The 22,725-nt window shown below is 41.9% G+C and overlaps 2 protein-coding genes across 2 annotated transcripts in view; one reads left to right on the plus strand and one right to left on the minus strand.

Moving 5' to 3' along the window:
- The window catches only part of CACNA2D3 (calcium voltage-gated channel auxiliary subunit alpha2delta 3), a 748,342-nt gene that overhangs the window by 140,901 nt on the left and 584,716 nt on the right, over positions 1-22,725 (minus strand). The gene's annotated exons all lie outside the window — the stretch shown is intronic.
- Positions 6,844-22,089, plus strand: LRTM1 (leucine rich repeats and transmembrane domains 1). Its single transcript, XM_036738246.1, is given in 6 exon segments — positions 6,844-6,868; positions 12,040-12,116; positions 12,118-12,165; positions 12,168-12,222; positions 14,420-15,016; positions 21,653-22,089. Coding segments are annotated over 6 exon segments (1,239 nt in total).

Below are 22,725 nucleotides of genomic sequence, written 5' to 3' on the forward strand. Positions count from 1 at the left end.
ACAAACAGCTTCTTGAGGGCAGATAATAGGTGTGGTTCATGTTTGTTTTGTTTCTGACTTAAAATCCTAACTTTGACACTTACTGCCTGTATGACTTCGAGTAAGTCACTTAATCCTTCTGAGTCTCATTTTCCTCATTCTGAACAGGGTGGGAGAGATGGATGGGGAATTGCACCAGATGGTTTCCAAGGACCCTTCCAGATCCAGATGTATTAGCCTAGTGTACGTGTACCTTAGGGCAGCTAGGTGGTGCCATAATGCATTGAGTAGTGGGCTTGGAGTCAGGAAGACTCATCTTCACGAGTTCAAGTCTGGCCTCAGACACTTAGTAGCTGTGTGACCCTGGACAAGTCACTTAATCCTAATTGTCTCAGTTTTCTCATCTGTAAAATGAACTGGAAGCAGAAAAGAAAGACCACTCCAAGAAAACCCCAAATGGGTCATTAAGAGTCAGACATGACTGACAGCCAACTGAAACAACAACCTATCTTTCAGAAACATTCTTCTTTGCCTTTAAAATATTAAAGATGATTTGAAGTTGATTCTGGAAGAGCTAGGTAGAAGAATGGAGGAACCTGTACTCCACACCTAGACCTTATAGCAGCAAGTTTTTGTTCGGCACACCTCATCAAATCTGGGATGGGACCACCTCTCTTTTTTTTTTTTGGTGTGTATGTGTGTGTGTGTGTGTGTTTGTATGTGTGTGTGTTTCCTTCTGAGCAACAATCCCAGGTTGGATGACCTGTGAGTTACAGAAGGTAATGGGGTTCTGAAAGGCCAACAAGACAGTGACTGCTCTGTCCACTTGAGTGGTGATGGTGCGGTCAGCAGTGGGTGGTGGGAGCCAGCCAAGGGATGAATCAACACCACTCGACAGGAAAGTCACTTTTTGGGGTTGGGATGTGCCCAGCAGAGGACAAAGGTGAAATGGATAAAAAGCAGACTTTGTGAAATGGCTCACATCCTAATGAAACTGGACTATTAGCATCCTAATTGATTGTATTGTAATGGGAGGCTACCGGGTTCTCTTCCCATTCTTCTCTGATTCCTTAGTGTTTAGCCTTCCCTTTGCTAGGCAGCTATAAATACCATGTTCCCTCCTTGATTCAGGCTTGTACATTGGATGCTTTCTTTTAAACTGATTCCCTTTGGGAGGATCCCTAAGTAGAGCCTACAGTAACTTCATTGCAATTAGCAACATTTCTCTGAGGGAAGTTGAGGTGGAGGCGAGGAAGCAGGGAACTGGGGAGTCAATTACACCAAATGAGAAGCCCAGAGCAATGAACACAGCACACAGCTACGTGGCCAGGTACAGAAGACAGAGGAGTGGGTACCCTGAGTCCCTGTGAGCCCTGACAGTGGGTACCTCTGGCCTCCCTACTACACCATGGTCCTTAGATCTATGACTTTGTGACTCTAAGTCCTATTCTCTAGCCCTTACACCACACTGTTCCATAAGCACTAGATGGATGCTTCATAAATATTTGGTGGTCAATGATTGAATGGATATTTCCTAGCAAAGACACATAAAATTAATCCCAATTAGAGAGAAACACGCAATTTGGAACTGCCTGTTTACTTAGCTGTAGGAATAAATATCCAATTATGCAAGGAAGCTGGCGACATGCATTTCATGTCAATTATCATTAACCTTTCCCAGACAGCTGAAATGCTGGCTTTTAATGGAGCCCGAATGCTATCAGCCATTCACAGGGGGTGGAGCCTGGGGATTTGCTTCATCCCTGACTTTCAGTTCCTCTTAAACAAACAAACATTAAGAGGCAACATCAGTCCACTTCCTTCCCCTAGAGAGGGAACCAACATGGAAGGCAAGACCCTCCGCAGAGTGACCCAGTGGGCAGAGACATTCTTGCCTTGTGAGTCAGGTTCAACCCCTTGATACTTAATACCTTATCGTTCTGTTGAAAGGGAAGGATTTGTCAGATCACTTTCCAAGGCAGGAACAGAAAGAGAGAGTAGGTTCCCCAAATAGTGTACATAGCAGTGGAAAGCATGTTCGGCCATTAGGTTGATTTGTACAGCGGCAGCCCTCAGACTAAACCCATCTTTTTTCTAGCTGGATGGTTTTTTTTCTTTTTATGAAGAGAGAGTACTTTGACATCTCGAATATTTCTGTAGCCATGATTATTTACCTCCTTATCACTTGCTTTTTGCTTGTTTCTTTTGTTTATCTCTATCTGTCCGTCTATCTACTTTGAAGGAGTAAGGTCTGGCTCTCAAGAGCTCCTGGTATGGAAACACCTTCCCCTGGTACACTAGAATGGAAAAGCAACTCATGTGTAACTTATAATCATGGAGAATCACCACAAATGGTTATGTGAGGCATCTGTGGTCACAAGAGCCAATGCATGTCAGTGGCAGACTCTGAACCTGTATGTTCTCTGTCTCCAGGCCTAAGCACCCCTTGTCCACCATGGGACATCACCTAGAGCTGTTTTTGTACTGGCTATTGCTTGACCAGCAAACATTTTTTTGAAGGAGAAATTCCATCCTTTTGCCGATCTTGTTAATATCTTTTATTTTTTTTTATCTGCACCAAAGAAAATGTAAGGTTGATGAGCTTTGAGGAACCTTCAGAGAAAAGTTATTAGTATGAGTCAGAACCTTGCCCATGGTCTATGTGCTCTGGCTGCCTTCTCTGGCTGCCTCTCACCTGGCCAACCAGCCCTCACTTTGAGGCTCTGGCCTTTGAGGTGGAGGGGAGATGGTGAGATCCATTTCATAACACCAAGCTATGGAGTTAGAGTGGGGCTCACTAGCTCTTTCATGAGGAATTGTTTCTGTGGAAAATGAAGTTTACTTCTAAGAGATCCTGGCATTTTTCCTCAAAGGTTTCACATTTATTTGGGGCCTGACAAACTCATTCCTTTGTCTCTACTGTAATCCCATTAGAGCCCCAGATCTGGGGGGGTGAGAATCAAGTTGGGGGCATATAAAAGGGGAAAGATTACAGAAGTCTTCCCTATACACATATGTCTCATAGATGGTATATGAGGCAAACTCCCCTCCCCCAGCCATCATTTATAAAAGGAAATGAGTGGATGTGAATGTCCATCCTATGTTGTCAAACTGTAAATATATCTGAATGACTTGCTGTAGCATTATGGAAAATAGATCAAGTTTTATGTATTTTATGCTGGACAGAAAACATCATTTCAGTTGTGCGAGGGGAATGGACCATGTCATTTTGGTATTTGTATCCCCAGTGCCTGGAGCAATTTTTTTTTCTGAGAAATTTGATTTCATTGGGGTAGGGGACTCCCTCAACCAATGCAAATTGGGATGTGCTTTGCCCTTTATCTTCTTAGAGAGTTGTCTGAGACACCATGTGGGTGAGTGACTTTGCCAGGGTCACATAGTCACTGTATATTACAGACAGGGTTCAACCCATTTCTCCTTGACTCTTAAGCCAACTCTCATCCCATTCTGCTGCATGGCCTTTAGCTTGTTGAATTGAATGGAAATCAATACTACATGTAGTTTCATTCAGGAAAAATTTCCCCAAAACATATTTTAAGTTTTCCAAGTACAAAAGTCCATATGCTTTTGTATCCAAGGAACCCAAGTAAGTCAGAGACATCTTTGAGAATCCCACACAGGTTTGAGTTAGATTATACCTAAGGTGGAAACTGGGATTCCAAAGTAGGCTTGTTTGAAATAGCTAAACAAATGAAAGAAAACTAGGCTCATATCCCTCTCATGGAAGGTGAGAAGACTCAAGACGAGTGAGCCAATGAGAAGGTGCTGGTAGCACCAATGGAAATCATGGTCAAGTCTGTCAACACTGAAGTAAGATCAATGAGCCAAGTGGGTCCTAGAGTGGGCCATTCACTGCTGATTCAAGGGTTAAGATGAATCCAGGACAAGAGCATATTATCCATGAGGCAGAGGGGTTGGGAACACTCCTCCAGGGGCAGAAGCTGTGGTCTTCACTTCTTCCCTTATGGCCAAGAGAAGTCACTCTCAAATTGTCAACAGGAATGAAGCCTCCCCTGGACCCTGACTTTACCAAGCCAAAAGAGTATACTGGAAAAATGGAGAATGAAGGTTGACGGCTCATTTCCAGGCCTACCCACCCTAGCTTCCTTCACCATACTGAACGATGAAGTCTCTTTATAAATCCTTTCCAATAGCTAATATGCCCTTGACTTTGATAAATTATTACATGTGTAAGATTATTCCCCCCTCTGACATAAGCTCCAAGCCACTGTCATACCTTCTCATTTTGTGTAATTCTTTTTTTTTTCCCAAAAGTTTTCAACAGCAGGTGAGAGGCTTCTTCTTATACTTTTGTTTCCCAGGAAAATCAAGGAAATTAGAATATATAGTATTCCATTAATAATAACAGCTATCATTTAGATAGTGCTAAAGGAATTCAAGGCGCTTTACAAATATTATCTCATTTGATCCTCAGAACAATCTTGGAATACAGGTGCCATTATTATCCCCATTTCACAGTTGAAGAAACAAAGGCACATAGAAGCTAGGTGACTTGCCCAGGGTCACACAGCTAGTAAGGATCTGAGGCAAGATATGAATTCAGGTCTTCTTGACTCACTTTAGCCACTCTAACCATCTATCTATCTCTGCTTTAGGCATTCCACTCCAATAGAATGTGAGTCCCTATGGGCAGGGCCTGTATTTCCTTTAGTTTACATATCTCCTAACATAAAGCTAGGTGCCCATGTCAAGCATGTTTCAAGGACCGTTTTATCCAACCATTTGGGAGTTCCCAGTATAAAGGTCCCCTACACTAATTCACCTTGAAATCCATCTATAACTTATAGCCTTGTTGTTGTTTTGCCTTCGTTTGCATAGAGGACCAATGATATAATAAAGGTGACATCTTGACTTGTATGTGAATTCGACAGAGGTGAGGCAGAGCTGTCCTAAGTCATCAGCCTCATTCTCTCCTCCAGAGTCACCAGAATCTGTGACTTGTCCTTGCCCACAAAGCTAGTCGTGACCGTCAGAGGTAGGCCTTGAACCCACTTCTTCTTGACTACAAGTCCAGCGACCTAACCACCATCTCATATTGCTTTTCTCCTTCTATATGAGGCATTTAATAAATGTTTATTAGTGTTCATGGTATTAAACATACCAATTTCCCATATATTACCTCACTTGATATAACCCCATGAGGTAGGTTTAACAGTTTGGATCTTCTCCATTTTACAGAAGACAAAATTGAGGCTCAGAGTGCTTTACTGACTTACCCATGGTTTTCCAGCTAGTCAGTATTAATTTGATATTTGAAGCTAGCTCTCCTCTGTATCCAAGTTCCATGTTCCCCTGTACCAATTTCCTGCTGTCAGCCTGCCTCATCTAAACTGTGCAATCCCCATATTGCACTGTATGATCTAGATACCTATAGCATTATCAATGATATTTAATTGACTTTTGTCTGGATCACCTGGCCAATCTCCTTTTCCAACCATCCACCTCATGAATGATGTCTTTTCCTCATCTTCTTACAGGCAAGCCATCACCACTGGTATCCCACAATCTACTTTCATATGATGGCCCTTTGACTCTGTCTGTCTCTTTTTCTTTTCCAGATTTGTAATTTTATAACCAATGTAGTGATCTTCCAATGAGGCACTCCTCCTACCAATGGCGGATGGAACTATCTCTGCAACCTATAGTCTTTGATTGTTGCCTGGGAGCACTGAGAGGTTAAGGGAATTATACAGGGTGACATAGCCAGGATGTGTTGAAAATGGAATGTGAACTAGGGTCTTCCTAACTCTGAGGCCAATGCTCAACCAACCGTGCTGCACTAACTATAATACTTCCTATTCTCCTGAAACCAAGGTGTACTATGATCCGTACCAATACACCATCACCAGGAAAAAATCGATGATAAAAAGACAGGCCTTTTTTGGCTAGCCAAATATTTCCTTCTAGTCAACTGTAGGCCCAGATCATTAGCTATCTGTACTATCCAGCCAATGAGTACATATTGAAGCATGGTTTCTCCTGTCAAGCAGGAGTTGTAATCAGACTAATGCTTATTTCTCATCCGCTTTGTTTTTCCAGTGTGGTTAGTTAGAATGATACTTTTGCATTGCCATGTATATTCCCAGAGGAAGCCTTTGTGGTACTTGGCCGTATAACAGATTAGTACCAATTAATCAACAAAAACTTACAAAGTATCTTCCTTTCATGTGCCAGGAACTATGTTAAGTGCTGAGGATACAAAGCAAAACTGAAATAGTTTGAGCCCTTGGGGGGATTACATTCTACTAATTAGCATGATGCCACCAGTGAAAAGGAAGATAGAAAGTCTTGTCATTGTTAGGCCATCCTTCTATCATTTGAACTGATATCAAATATCTTCTACAGCACTGGTGCGAATGCCTCTCCCAAATCTGTATAGCCTTATTTTCACAACTTGATGTGGCTTTTCAGTAAGTCTTGGCACAAAGTTATCTCTTTAGTCATGGTGCCTCATTTCTACTTTGCTGCATGATAGAGTAGATATAGAGCTGGCTTCAAGGTCAGGAAGAAGGGGGCTCAAGTCAGGTCACAGCAAGCCATATATGCTCTCAGTCATCTTTTAAAGACAACATTGGTGAAAGGAGATTCTTCACCGGAAACTTCTTACACCAATGAAATTCCAGTTTGGGCCTAAGAACTCTGCTCAGGCCATCACTGGAAGAAAAAATGAAGGCACCAAATGGATGCTATACAAAATTGCTTAAGATTTCTAGACATTCAAGAATTCTTGTATTTCAGGGAGATGCCTTTTGACAATACTGATGCCCCAATAAAATGCTCCATCCTCTTCCACAGCCATGGCCTATGGCAACCCCTGTGGAGATGACGTTCTTCACAGATGACATAGGTACCAACTCTCTCTGTGTCTCATGTGTAAGCAAACCCATTGGGGAGCCAGAGAAAACAAATTCTGTAAGAGAGTGGATTAACTTACAAACCTGAGACACTAAGGTTGATTATGCTTGTGAATCAATTAATAAAAAAGTAATTATTTAGCACCTACTATGTCTCAAGACACTGTAGTGGTCACTGGGGAATACAAGGATAAATAATGAAATACTTCCTACTTACCAGGAGTGCATATTCATTCTAGTGGTAGAAACAAGAAGGAGATGTAAAAAGATAAGCAGCATAAGTTTTAAAAAAAAGAACTAAAATAAATATATTTAAAGTGGTTAAATGCAAAGTAATTTAGAAAGGAGGGGACTGATGGTTGCAGGAATCAGGAAAGGCTTCATACAGAAGAGAGTCTCATCTTAAAGGAAGAGAGGGACTCTATGAGAAAAAGGTCAGGACTAAGTTCATGCCTTGCATATAGGTCAGCCACATGCCAAGAATGCACAAAGGTCTAAAGATGAGAGGTAGACTGTCATGTGTGAGGAACTGAGAGAAGGTCAGTTTGAATAGATCACAGAATATAGGATGGAAGTGAAGCCCAATGAGGTTGGAAAGATGGTGTGGGGCCAATTCACGCAGGGCTTTAAAAGCTAAACGGAGGAATTAATACTATATTTTCCCCTAGCCACAATGGGGAGGCTCTAGAATTGATTGAGCAGAAGAATCCATAGTCAGATTTTGGCTTTGGCAACTGTATGGAGAATGGATGAGAGTGGGGAGAGACTAGAAACCAAGGGACCCTCATCCCCCTGGTCTCCCTAGTGTTCAATCAGCTTCATTTACACCTGGCCATGATGGAGCACTGGACTCAATCAACGTCTCTCCCTCTCCCATCTCCTCCATGCAGGGCACACACCTGGGGGATGGAATGTCCCCCAGGTGCCTCTGTGGTTCTCAAGATCCGTGGCTCATTCTCAGGACAATCTGGCTGAGCTGGATCCCACGTCAAATTCTATACACGCTTGTTTTCTCCTCCCCTGATTTACACTGTTTGCTGTGGATTAACCTACTCCCCCAGACTCCCACCTGCTAGGTTGCTAACAAGGAATGCCTTGAAGGCTGTAATCTGTTCCCCTGAATTGAAGGCTTTCTTAAAAATCAATAAACAGAGTGGAAGCTGATATTTTCCACACCTCTCAGGAAGCTGTCTGGCTGTGAAGATGGGACTGCTCCAGAAAAAAATCATTTGACTGTTATCACGTTTTCATCATTTGACTGTTATCACGTTTTCATCGTTTGACTGTTATCACGTTTTCATCGTTTGACTGTTATCACGTTTTCATCGTTTGACTGTTATCACGTTTTCATCGTTTGACTGTTATCATGTTTTCATCGTTTGACTGTTATCATGCATGCATAAGGATTCTCACAAAAATTCTATAGAAAAGAGAAAGCAGACATGCAGGTCAATCGCCATAATAGCTTCTTTGTCCATTTGTGGTCAGGGTAAAACACATTTCTGACCTCTTCCATGATTTTTCTTCTTTTCCCTCTTTCAAATATGTTGACATTGGTCCTTGAATGCTTTTTTAAATGGCATTTCCTTTGAATGGATTTCTTCTGTATATATTTGAGAGCCCAACATGGTATATTGGGTAGAGAGTTGATTTCCGAGTAAGGAATACCCAAATTCATATCCCTTCTCTGCCACAGACTGTATTCCAAACAAGTTTCTAAGACTATAAGTTGAAAAAAATGCCACTGTGTATTGGTAGTGTCATCACTTTATTATGATATTATCTTATTGGTAAATTCAAAACAAAAATCAATAAGGCTTAGCTGCTCTCATTGGCTTCATCTTAAAGTATCTTTGTAAATCCCATTCTCAATTCATTGGAGAGTTTATTGTTAGAAATAATATATGATAGTTCTGCTTTTACTTTTAGGGATAGTAGAACATGGCAAGATCTGTATCATTTGATATCTGTTTGTTGTCCACTCTCTTGTGTAATTCACAAAATATCTCAAGATAATCTACTTAGCAAAAAAAAACCAACTTGAGCAATGGCTAAATAAGGTAGTTTGCTACCCCTCTGATCTTGGGCTGATTGGTGAGCATTTTACATTATCTTGCCCATCTAAAGCCCATCATGACACTTGCTAGACATTTCCATGCCATGACAAGAATGTGGACCCTTCCCCCATATACATACTTTTCAGGTTAGCTCAGAAAACAGTAATCATATTAAAATCATCATTCAAAGTAATTTTATGTCAATCAATTATGCTATTACTCTAATCACCAATCTCTTTGATCTCCCTTTTCAGAAGACTTCTTCCTGGACACCATTCTCTTACATACATTGCCTTTTTCTATTAAAATATAAGCTCCTTGTATTGACTATGACCAATTCATCCTTTATATATCTTCTTGCTATATAGTTGGCAGCATGCTGTCTCCTTTATTAGACTATGAGTTCCTATGAGCAGGAATTGTTTTTCCCTTCCTTTATCCTCAGCTCTAAGTACAGTACCTGGCATATAGAATCCTTCTTGTTAATATGTCGGTTTGCCTTCCAGTGGCTCTCAGCTTTGGTATTTGTATGCCCAGTACATAGCTGAGAACTTTGTAAATTCATAACAAATACTTTTTCATTCATTCATTCATTCATGCATTCATTCATCCATCCATCCATTCATTCATTCATTCATTCATTCATTATTTCTGGCCCTCTTTTATTCTCTCTGTAGTCTCCCTCCGTGGCCTTTTCTGTCCCCATGTGTTAGTGACATTTCTATACAGATGATTCACATCTAAATATCTAGTCTTAATTCTTAAATAAGCACAAATTTAGTTCTGGAAGAGAATAGAGTCACCAAGTCCAGCTCTCTCTCACTCGGCCCACTTTTGTTCAGCTACTTGTCTGAGACTCTGTGATTCCTAGCATTCATTAGCTTAGCACCATTTCCACAATTCTGTTTCTGTCACTGTGGAATTCAATTCAATTCCCAACAATTCACCAAGCATCCACTGAGGGCCTACTATGTGTAAGACACTATGGTAGGGACTGGAGAGAAAAGAAAATCATTACTTTGCTCCAGAAAGATAAAATTTTCCAATGAAATGGAGTCACAAAAATGAAGATTATTATACATTGTTATTTTTATATTTTTGTGGATGGTCATGACTGAAAAATGGACAGATTAGGGTTGTTCACTCAAATAATGAGAGCCAATCAGTTTGGGGAGAGAAGGAAGAAAAGCAGATTCTAAGCCTCTGGGCCTGGTTCTCTGAGAAGACCACAAAGTGCTATAGAAAGTAGATAATGAGTGGAGGAGCAACCAGGATTAGACCAGCAACTTCTAGCATATACAACATTAAGGTCCAAATGAATAGGAGACTTAAGCATGGCTCATCACAAGACACACACATGCATACCTATACACACATACATATCAAACTCACGAGATTAGAAGAACAAGCATATGGACAGTTAAAATTATGATGGACTTGGGAGTCCATAATATCAGAAATGAAATCCTTCTTGGGACACATTAGCTGTGTGGTTCTGAGCAAATCACTTAAGATTTCAGTCTCAGTTTCTTCATAAACAAAAGGATTGTACTAATAGTAAACTCTTCACAGGGTCATTGTGAGGAATATTTGAGATAAGACATGCTAAGTATTTGCAAATCTTGAAGCATTATTTAAATGTTAGTCATCATCTTCACAATCATAATTTCAGAATTTTTGTTGGGGGAAAATAAGAAATCAAATAAAGAATAAACGAGCTCATGAAAAATTAGAAAAAATAAATTTTGACTTGACTTGACAAAGTTAAATACCTTTTGCATGAACAAAGTCAATATCACCGGATTAAGAAGAAAAAAACACTAGCAGGGTAAAAATGATTTCAGTTTTTTGTTTGGTTTTGTATACTTTAAAAAATATAATATTTTATTGAAAACAATATTTGATAGCAATTCAATCACTTAAGATCGTTTAGGCACAATTTTTAGTTAAATTAATTTCAAAGATTAAAAGGTAATGGTTTTGTTTTCTTTAATTCTTCTTTCCATCTTTCCTCTTCTCTCTCTCTCCCTCTCTCTCTCTCCCTCCCTCCCTCTCCCTCTCTCCTCCTCTCTCTCTCTCTCTCTCTCTCTCTCTCTCTCTCTCTCTCTCTCATCTGGTATTGCCCACCAATCCTCAAGTCCATGGAGATCCATAAGCATAAGAATGTAAACTTTTGTTGCAGCATAGAGATCCCTAGGAAATGTCTGGAGAAAGCAAGAGATTCATTGAAGACTCTAATGAGCCAATAGCAAAGGTCTCACGAACCCTGAGTAGCTCATTCACTGGGATTCAAATTCCTGGTAGGAACAGTCCTTGTCATTTTAATTAGGGACCAGACACAGGTCACTAGTTTCTGATGCTGACCCTGGGTGCCTTAACTATTTTATGAGTGCAAGCTGAGCACTCAGAATCACGGAAGTTAGAAAGATGGAAAAACAGTTATAAGTAACACATCCAGAAAATCCAATTTAACTGGAAAAAAATCTTGGCCTGGGTAGGGGGGAGGTAGAGGTGAGGGAACATCAATGCAGCCTTGCTGGGGCATCTCAGGAGAAGAGGTTGTCATTCCAATGCTGGGGTAGCAGGACCTGGCAGCCCACTTAATCACCATGAATGCTGCACAAATGATCTATGAGCAAGCAAATACCCAAGCAAAGCTGTGTCGCTGCTGGCTAGGTCTAGTTGTCCTAATATTACATACACCACTGCTTCTGATCCTAGCCTTCCAGATAGGCATCCCATGTTTTGACCTAGCAGGGTGAATAAGTCAACAGAATGTAGAAACCAGGCAGGATTAGGAAGGTGGTTTTATTTTGGTGACTTGGACTTCAAGCAGATTAAATAATCAAAAAGCCAGGCTGTCAGGTCGTGGCTTGAATGCTACAGCTGTTCCCCAAGGTTTGACAGACACTCTTTATACGTGCCCTGTCGAGTGAATGAGAGAGTCAGGGGAGCTCTCAATGAGCCAGACAATTGAAACAGAGAGAGAGAGAGAGAGAGAGAGAGAGAGAGAGAGAGAGAGAGACAGAGAGAGAGAGACATACAATAAGAAGATCTCTCACTGGAGGTCAGATGGAGACCCTGGGAAGAATTGTTTTAATGAACAGTTTTCAGGAAGCTACCATCATGCCTCCTTCTAAGAGTAAGCAAGGCAAAGCAAAAGGGGATTAGGAGAAGAAAAAGGAAAACAAAAGAGGCAGCTTTCTGATGTGAGGTTGGCTTATTCCATTCCCATTGATTAATTTGGATGAAATATCACAAGCCAAACTTCCAAGGACCAGCCATGAAAGGTGAGATCCTAATTCATCATCTCATAGTAAATTTCTTATATCTTGTGGATAGCCTGGGCATAAGAACCATTTTTTAAAGAGGTCTTTCTGTCCACTATACTCAAGCAGATGCAGAATGCTTGTTTACCTCAGACTTCTGGGAAGGAAAAACTATTTTAAACCACAGATGTTTAATTGGTCTGCCATGGGCCTTTTTTTAAAGGGGAGCTAAGAGGTGGTATTCCTATGTTCTGTGTTGTTTTTTTTTTCTTTTTGTCTTCAGGATAAGAGTTAGGAAGAGATGTCTAAACTGAACATAATCACAGAAAGGCAAGCCTTTCATTAATAGATTACTGTGCTCTGTTGAAAGCACATTCTCTAGTTTAAGGTCTGATTTCCTGTTGCAAATTAATGTTTGAGCTCCACAGTCAACACTCAGGGTGCCCTGTAATTTCCAAGGCTCTTAAAATAGAGATTGACGGAGAGATCTTTGTCTTTGAAACGGGTCACTTAACTTATTTACAGAATCACAGAAACAACTTGAGGTGAATGCTTTGGAGTGAGATGGGGTGGCATGGGGGTGTTGAATGTTCAAAGGCCATTCAACCAAAATATATCAAGTGGAATCTTCCTGCCAGGAATTGGTCCATGTCTTCATTATCTCACTATGTGCACATTATATAGGATTATTAAAAAAGAAAAAAAGAAAAAGAAACAGCCATAAGTGTATTTAATAGAAACATGGTATTATTCCCTGAGTCAAAGGCAAAGGAAACATTGTCAAGAGCTTTGCTTGCAAGCAGATAATACGTTTAAGCTTTCAACACAGCCATATTGGCTGGTGAATCCCTGGAGAGGAATAACAGTTCGATGTCAACAACATTTGCCGTTGTTAGAAACTTGGGACCTTGGGAAAGAAAGGGGTACAGAATGGACCAATAGCTGGAATTTGAAATGATTTTTTTTTACAATATATTTTCTTTTTTTTTAAATTTATTTAACATATTTAGTTTTCAGCATTGATTTTCACAAGAGTTTGGATTACAAATTTTCTCCCCATTTCTATCCTCCTCCCCACTCCAAGATGGCGTATATTCTGGTTGCCCTGTTCCCCAGTCAGCGCGCCCCTCTGTCACCCCACTCCCCTCCCATCCCCTTTCCCCTTCCTTTCTTGTAGGGCAAGATAAATTTTTATGCCCCATTGCCTGTGTATCTTATTTTCTGGTTGCATGCAAAAACATTTTTGTTTGTTTTTGAACATCTGTTTTTAAAACTTTGAGTTCCAAATTCTCTCCCCACTTCCCTTCCCACCCACCCTCCCTAAGAAGTCAAGCAATTTGAAATGATTTTTAATCGTCCTACAAAGGGAATGAAGTCTTTGATGAGCTCTTTTCAGAAACCTGAATTCATCTCCAATTCCTCTGATCTCAGGCAGTTCTACAAAATAAAGTTCAGGGCTTTGGTGAAAAATAGATTGAGATCTGGAGTCAGGCTCTCAGTTTCAAGGTTGTACATTGAATATTGCTATCCCCTTCAAAAACTGAAAAGTTCAACTAAACTGAAGAAGAACACAACATAATGGCCAATATTAGGTTTAAACAGAGATAAGAAATGTATATTCATTTTTATTTTCTTTTTGGAGAGGAGAGGGGCTCTGTGTGGAGAATACTGCGTATTCAGTCAGATGCAGTCACTGGGTCCATTTGCTTACCTGCTTTACCTTTGTTATAAAGAAAGGTTCACTAGATGGTGGGGCTAGAGGGTGGGTGTATTTGGAGATGACTATGACATTAAAAGAAAAGTCATCAGTAAAAACTTTAAAAGAAAAAAAATTAAAAGAACCAGCTTTGAGGTTTAAATGACAGCGAATGGAAGAAAAGAGTCTGAAATTAAAAAAAAAAAAAAGAAATAAAATTGATGACTTCCACTCTCAGTTCGATGCTTTGGGGACTTCAAACTTCTAATACCCAGTAAGAGAGAAGCAAAACAAAACAAAGATGCATCCTCAGCTTCACATTTGTAACAGTGGCTCATCTCTAAATTCTCCTCTAGGTCCCCCCAACAAGGGTTCATAGCTTCATCTGCATTGCACTCCCTGGGAGATGGTATTCAATCCTATGTTATATTATCAATTTATTCCCAAGTGGAGAAGTCAGGTTTCCATAGTTTTCATCTTGAAACCCAGTTCCCCAATGTGATCTCCTTCTCTTTGCTGCAGGTGACTTGCTTTGGCTCTCCAGCATGCTACTGCTACTCCCCAGGGCCGGCAGCTGTCCAGAAAATTGTCTTTGTCACACACCTACAAAGTCTGTTGACTGCAGCAGGCAAGGTTTGAAGGAAATCCCCTCAGAACTGCCTCCTCGGACCCAGGTCCTTCATCTGCAGCATAACCAGATTGGAGACATCCCCTCTTCTGCTTTCAGCAGGACACCCTTGCTCCGAACCTTAGATCTCTCCCACAATGCTCTCTTCACCATTGCCCCTGGTGCGTTCTTGGGCCTTGCCCACTTACAGATTTTAAACCTAACCCAGAACGCCCTTCATTCCCTGGAAAGCAAAGTTTTCCAATCCCTGCCCCAACTGCAAGAGCTGGATTTGTCCTTTAACAACATACAGGAGCTGCCCAAGTTTAAGGCGGAGACCCTGAGCCACCTAACTCGACTGGCCATACAGAGGAACCAATTACAGCAGGTCCACAGGGCCCACCTAGCATCCCTCCCCAGCCTGAGAGCTTTATTCTTCAAGGACAATCTCTGGAAATGCAATTGTCACCTGCTGGATCTGAAACTGTGGCTGGAGAGTTTTGTATACAAAGGTCAGTAACTTGTGTACTGAAACATCATTTGTCCTCAACCATGCTGGGAATGGGCAGGTTTGCTCTAAACTTTAGAAAGTGCTTTGAGGGCTAATTTGTGTGCATTGTGCAGGCAAGAGAGGGCAGGAAGCCCTCTGGGAAATAGGAATGTGTTTGTACATCTACTGGCAAATGGGTTTTATTAAAGAGTCCTGGAATCACAGACAGAGCTGGAATGGAGCTCAGAGGTCAACAGGTTCACACATATGCACACACACACACACACACACACACACACAGGTCTTTTATAGAGGAAGAAACAAAAGTCCTGAGAAAAGAAAAGCTGGATCCAGTGATCTCTGTTTCTTACCACTGACATGCAAATGTGTACACACATTATATATGTGCATGTGTATATGAACACATATACTTATTTGAACACACATGTGTAAAGGAGGCTTGATGTATTGTGTGTGTGTGGGTATGTGTGTGTGTTGTGCTTCCCTCTTTGCTATCTCCTTAGGGCTCAAAAGTGAGAATTTTTCTTACTGTTTCAATAGAACCTATGCCCACATTTTTTTTAAAAAGAGAGAGAAACATCATGGTACAGGTGCCAGGAAGGCAGACTTGTTCAGAAAGATGTCACATCCTGCTCCTGACACCAACTCTCTCTCTGTGACCTGAGGAAAGTCTCCTGTGCTTCTACTCAATTCTTTGCAGAAGGGTTACTGATATACACGGTACGAGAGATTCCCTTACCTCGTTGGAATAACAGCTATAAAGTCTCCAACGCCCAGATAAAATCAGGAGAAAAAGAAGAAGAAAAGAGAGGAGAGAGAAAAAGGAGAGGAGAGGGGAAAGGTGAAAGAGAGGAAGAAGGAAGGAAGAGAAATAAAGAGGTATAGAGGAAAGAAGAGGGAAAGCAAGAAAGGGAGGGAAAGAGAAAGAAACAAAGTAGTAAAGAATCAAAGAGAGAGAAAGAAAGCAGAGAGAATGAGGGGAAGGAAGGAGGGAAGGAAGGAAGGAAGGGAGGAAGGGAGGGAGGGAGGGAAGTAGAGAGGGAGGGAGGCAGGAAGGGAGGAAGGATGGAGCAGAGAAGAGAAGAGGAGAGGAGAGGAGAGGAGAGGAGAGGAGAAGAGAAGAGAAGAGAAGAGAAGAGAAGAGAAGAGAAGAGAAGAGAAGAGAAGAGAAGAGAAGAGAAGAGAAGAGAAGAGAAGAGAAGAGAAGAGAAGAGAAGAGAAGAGAAAGGAAAAGATGAAAAGAAAAGGGAAGAGAAAGGAAGGAAGAAAGGAGAAATTTATGAACCATTAGAACCATCCAAAACAGGCACCAGCTGCCCTTGATGGCAGTGAGCTCCCACCCACTGAGGTGGTCAAGCACTGGCTGGTTGTCCAGTTTTCAGGAAAGTATATTATGAAAAGGATTCTTGAGTTATGACTTAGACAAGATGGCCTCTGAGTTTCTCTCCCATCCAACTTGATGATTGTGTGAAGTTGTTTAAATCTCTCTGAGCCCAGAGTTAAGTTTCTACATTGGTATATAGCCAGGAAGTTTCAATGAAGTGAATGCTTGTCATATGTCAATAGCTTAATAAAAAATACTTTCCCTCTTTGATCTAAGGTTTCATCTATCTCCAAGTCTGCTCTCCTCTATATTCATTTTGTATATTCATATGAGACAGGCAGATAAACAGCCAGACATGTACATGAGAGGCAGTGGGGTATGATGGAGGAAGAGCTGCCCTTGAAGTCAGGAAGACTGAGTTCTAGTCTTGCTGTCCACACACGCCGGCTGGACAAGTCACCTAACCTTTAGGTGCCCAGAACAATCCTCTAAGACTATAAGCTGCAGTGGATATGCTGGCCCACATTGGTGGAAAGAGTTCCTCACCTGGGAGTTCCCTATGCTCATGGAGTAACAACTCTAGCTCCTAGTGCCTCCATATGCAGACATGCTTTGGTTTTTTTTTTCCATGGGAAAGGCCACATGGACCGTTGGGACCCAGAGAGATGTAGAGCTCACCATGGATCCAAAAGGGGATTCCTCCTCACAGGGGATGAGCTGATATCAGATCTGTTTTCTGATGCCAGAAGAAGAAGAAAGTAAAGATTCTTCCTAGTCAGTTGTCACTGTAGTTGCTGTCACCATTGCTGGTGTTAAAGAAGCAGTCTAACAGTTGTGAACAAAGATTATTGAATGAAATCTAATTTGAACAAATGAGAGGTGCTGTAGCATCATGGAAAGAACATCGGGTTTGAAGTCAGAGGATCTGAATATGCACCCTAAAACTCCAATGAACTACTTGTATGACCTTGAGAAAGTCATTTTACTTCTTTGGGCCTCAGTTTACTTTTCTGCAAAATGAGGGGGTTAGATCTTCTAGAAGATCCTGTCCAGATCTAAATCCTATGATAGAAAGGTGAGCACACTCAAAACCTTGTAATCTAAGTACAGAGTGACAAGCACATAGCAATATCTCTTTTAATGAAGATGATATATTCTGGGAACTGGATTTATTGTCAAAAACTTGGTTACCAAGAGCATAGGAGGTATGTAGACATATTCCAGGACATCTTGGGAGGCAGGTGGGAGATGTTCTAAAGCTGTACTAATGTCAAATATTATAGAAAATATGGCGTGTGGATTTAGGGTTGGGTGGAAGAGCAGGTATAGTTGCAGGAGCACCAGACTTGCAATCAGCTATCCTGGGCTCACATCCTTACCCAACATTTGCTTCCTGTCTCATTTTGGCCAACTCACTTGTCTTCTCTGGCCCTAATTTCCTCATCTGTAAAATGAGGGAGATGAGCTGTAGAACTTAGGAGACCACCAAAGTCCTTCCTAACTCTAGGACTATGATGCTCTTTGGGAGGGACTAGAAGAGAAATAGGAAGACTTCAAAGAACTTCGAGTCCATTGCAAAGCTGTAACCATTGGGGTGACTGGAGATCTGCCCCATGACATATTTAGAGTGTGCCAGTAATGCCCTTTAAGTCATTTGTTCCTGCTTAAGGCCATATCTCTGCTCCCCAAAAGCTGCCAGTCCATCATAATAGAAAGCTTAAAGTATTTTGGAAGGTGCTTGTCTCCCATTCACTGCCTCATGCCAAGAGAAATGCCCCATGACTCCCCCCATCCCTGCTTGCTTGTTCCAGATAATTTAAGTTACATGTCTCCTACATAAAGTTTCAAAGGGAGCACCTGGTCCCCAATCCTCATGTCCATGTCAAGCTAAATTCATCAAGGTGGCTCTGAGATCTGAGCCTTTTCACTGATTGTGAGCAGCAAGAATCCAGGGATGGGAAAAATGCAGGTACCACTGGACCCTGGGATGAGCTAGGACATCCACACCACAGAATGTTGAATTTGGAATTCAACCAAGACTAAACAGAATTATAAGTTCTATTTTTCTGACTCAGTATCAAGATATTCCCTGGACTGTTCAAATTTAGGAGCAATACAACAATATCTTTGCATGTTCTCACAAAAGCTTGCCCTGCAAGGGAACTCGGGGATCATTGCTGACCTTTGCTTCTCATGTCATTAGAAAAAACTTTGGACTTCTGGTTTTAAGACAGAAGTTCTCAACACACCTTCTGGGGCCTCCATGGGTCCAGCAAACATAGGCTGGGGTGGCACAGTGTTCCACTTAGCTCTCTGTTGTCCATTTTCTCTGTGTCAGTTGAAATCTCTATCTCAGGCTTAGCACGAGCTTCATCCTCACTTATCAGTGCTAGCTGGCCCTGATAAAGATAATCTGGTGGTTGGCCCACCTGCTTTAATGGCACAGACATGCAAGAAGGGGGGAGGGGAGGGGAGAGAAAGGAAAGGAGAGGAAAGGATAGCAGAAGAAAGAAGGGGAGGGAAGGGGAGAGGAAGAGCGTGAAAGGGGTAAAAATGAATAGAGAGAGGAAAGAAAAACAAAAGGGTAGGAAGAGAAGAGAGGGGAGGGGAGAAGAGGGGAGGAGAAGGGAGGAGAAGGGAGGGGAGGGGAGGAGAGGGGAGGAAAGGGGAGGAAAGGGGAGGTGAGGGGTGGAGAGGGGAGGAAAGGGGAGGAGAGGGGAGGAAAGGGGAGGAAAGGAGGGAAGAGGACAGGAGAAGAGAGGGGAGGGGAGGGGAGGAGAGGAGAGGGTAGGGGAAGAGAGGAGAGGGGAGGGGAGGGGAGGAGAGGAGGGGAGAGGAGAGGAGAGGGGAGTGGAGGAGAGGGGAGCAGAGGAGAGGAGAGGGGAGGGGAAGGGAGGGGAGGAGAAGAGAGGGGAGGGGAGGAGAGGAGGGGAGAGGAGAGGAGAGGGGAGGGGAGGAGATGGGAGGAGAGGAGAAGGGAGGAGAGGGGAGGGGAGGGGAGGAGAGGAGAAGGGAGCAGAAAGTGGGGGATGAGAGAAGCTTAGAACAGAGGAGACAGGAAGGGAGAGAAATTGAAGGAAGAGAAGGAGAGAGAAGATGAAGCAAAGGGAAAGAAGAGGAAGGGGTGGGGAAGGTAGGACAAAGAAAGGGTAAACAGACAAAATAGAATCACAAAATTTTACATTGTAGGTGGTGAACAATTCCTTTGGCCAATGTGTCTTCCTTGAAGTGACCTGGCTGCCTATCGCTATGTATACAGAGTGTTAATTTAGGATTTAGCATTTACTGGCTGATCTTGGGAGGCAAGAGGGCATGGAAAAAAGTGAAGTGGAGCAAGGGATAAAACTCACAGATACAGGTCATGAGACCAGTTGTAGGCTAGCCTGGTGGTCTCAATTGACTTATCCAACAATTGGGAATGATAATGATAAGGAGAATGGTAGATCACAGGAGGTTCAAACAAGAAGGGACCTTGAAGAAATTGGGGGGTAAGAGGTTTGCCCAGGGGCCCAGATTGAATGACAGAGTCAGAACTCAGATCTAGCCCTTCTGTGACCAAACCCACTAAGGTTAGGGTTAGGGTCTACCACCACACTGCATACTCGTTCCAATCTACCTGATGCTCTGGGCAAACTTCTAATGACGAAAGGACGATAATGCATAATAAGAAGTAACAAAGCATTTGTGACTGTATCATCACATCTATGTTTTTATTCCCAGAGACAACTGAATAATTTATTTATCCAAATGAGTAGAAATGCCTTCATTTCTCCAGCTTGGGAAACCCCCTGTCCCAGTGTGGGAACTCTGGCCACCAGCATAGATTCAGAACCTCCCTGACTTAGGTGATAACTCCAAGGAGGGCTCTGGGACCCTGTAGAGATAAGCAACTTAGCCAGGGTCCAAACTTGTAAATGTTGGAGACAAAACTTGAACCTGGGGGAGTGTCAGATCATGGGGTCATAGGACTAGACTTCACAGGGAATTTGGGGGGTCGTCTAGTTCAATCCATTCTTTTCATAAATGAAGAAACTAATGCTCAAAGAGGGCATGACTTACCCAAGGTCACACAGTGACAACTAGCAAAACCAGGCTCCTAGAAGAGGCTGTCTGGTTCACAAGCCAATGTTTTTAGTTTTTGGAGGGTTATTTTTAAGGGGGGGAGAGGGATTTTTTTTCTTTTCCCCTATACTATGCTCTCTAATTTTTGTGCTGAAAATATTTGGTGTTTCTTGACTTGACAGACTAATAATAATAATCCTCACCTGGCACTAAAATGATATTAGTAGGCTGTTATGAAAATAGGTACCTTTTTAATTCTCCATTTGAAATTCCTCAAAAGTACTGACAGATATATTGAACACTTTGTAATGAGCACATAATGTCAAGCAGTGAGCAATGCTGAGGTAAGACTTACCAGCTAGTGTCAGTCCTGAAGTTTTTAAGGTCTGAAGCATGCCCTTCCTAACTCTGATGCTAGGTGAGTTGCTAAGTTTCTGCCTGCTTACTTTCCTCATATGTAAAATGAGGGTTTTAAGAATCCCTGCCTTCTGGAGCTGTCATGGGGATCAGATGGGATACTGCATACAAAGCCCTTGGCATACTTTAAAGCACTATCTAGATATTAGTTATTGCTATTATTAAATTTGTACAAAAATGTTATTTTGTGGTATTGAGACATCAGGGTGTTTCCTTGGCAATAAGACAAGATTTTTTTCACAAATTCACTGGCTCTTTCTTGTCTGTGTCCATATTCTTTTGTTCCTGACCATTTCTAACATCAAGGTAAGTTTGGAACCAGTAAATAGGAATTCTTGGGAAAAAGGGATTGCTCCTTTAATGTTTCATGTTTTCCATATTCAGACACTTGAGAAACACTCACATCCTAAAAGAAAGAAGTAAATATCTTTCACTCGAAATAAACAATACTCCCCAAACCAGTTGATAAATTCCATCTGACTTTGACTTTTGTTTTGCCTGTTGGTCCCTAGTTGGGTTCAGTGAGCTGTCCCTGGAGACTGGAACACTCATGTTCACCACCATCTCTTTGTATCTGGACCTTCTTTCAAAGTTGAACTCAAGGACCCCCTTCTCCAGGAGGCTCAGTTCAATCTGTCTCCTGCCCCTCCCCCATAAAAAGCATTTCATTTTCTTGTTGCTTAAGTGGGTATCTCCTGTGAGCTACTTCAGGAAAAGACATTTCCTTTTTGTGTATCCTCAGGGTCTCGTACAGTGCCTGACATCTCATAATAATAATTGATTGCTGAATGAATGGTTTCCAAGACTGACTATGTTCATTCTTTGATTTTAAAGGTGGAATAACTGATGGAGTTATCTGCTCATCCCCAGACATCTGGAAAGGGAAAGACCTCCTTAAAATTCCGTATGAACTCTACAATGTATGCCTCCCTCTTCTTGGGAATGGGGCACCCATCAAAACGCAGCTCCCTAGCACTGCCCAGCAGGACCCCCCATGGACCACACAGCCCCAAGAACAGGGAGACAAAAGCCGATCGGACTGTGAACTCAAACCAAAAGCCCGGCCAGTCAATCTCCGCCATGCCGTTGCCACAGTGGTTATCACAGGAGTTATCTGTGGAGTTGTGTGTCTGATGATGTTGGCTGCTGCGATTTATGGTTGCACCTATGCAGCTATTATGGCAAAAGGCCATGGACAACCTTTGAGCCACACTAATGAGCCAAAAAGCCCTGGAGAAGAAAAGGGGCCACTTGGTACTTCCCTGGCATAGACTGCTCTTGGGGATGATTTCTCCGAAGTCAGAGCCATCATTTGAGAGGGAAGAGAAATGTCTGAGGAGAGCTGAGGGGCTGTCCACTATTACTGTCACATTTTTTGTTTTTTCATTAAAAAATAGTCTGTATTTTTTTAAATCCTGTGAAGCAATTCATGCTTCAATTTTTAAATACCATGGGCAAAATAAAGACATTATTTACACTCTATGCATGCAAGGATGGAGAAATTATTCTATGATAGCTGAGGCCAGAGCCACAGAAATTGAAGGAAAAAAAATCCCTTTACCCTTTCTTCATTTCATTCTGTTCCACTCATTGTGGGGGGGGGGTCCAAACCCAATGATTTCATGTGCACAGTAAATTCCTGTTGTGGAAACTTCTTTCACCACACACAGACTGAGAATTTTATTCTTGGGAGAGCTTAAAAAGACACTGAGCGCTTAAGTGACTTCTCTGAGGTCAGAGAGAGACTATGTTTCATAGGCAGGACTTGAATGCGGATCTTCCTTCTACCAAGGAGGTATGTTTCTTCACAATTACACATTGCCTCTCATGCCTCTCACAATGAAGAAATTCATGATAACAATGGACAGGCATAACATCCTTTACCTATACTCTCTCATCACAGATTC

Source organism: Trichosurus vulpecula, chromosome 9, assembly GCF_011100635.1.
Source record: "Trichosurus vulpecula isolate mTriVul1 chromosome 9, mTriVul1.pri, whole genome shotgun sequence".
NCBI classification, from domain to species: Eukaryota; Metazoa; Chordata; class Mammalia; order Diprotodontia; family Phalangeridae; genus Trichosurus; species Trichosurus vulpecula.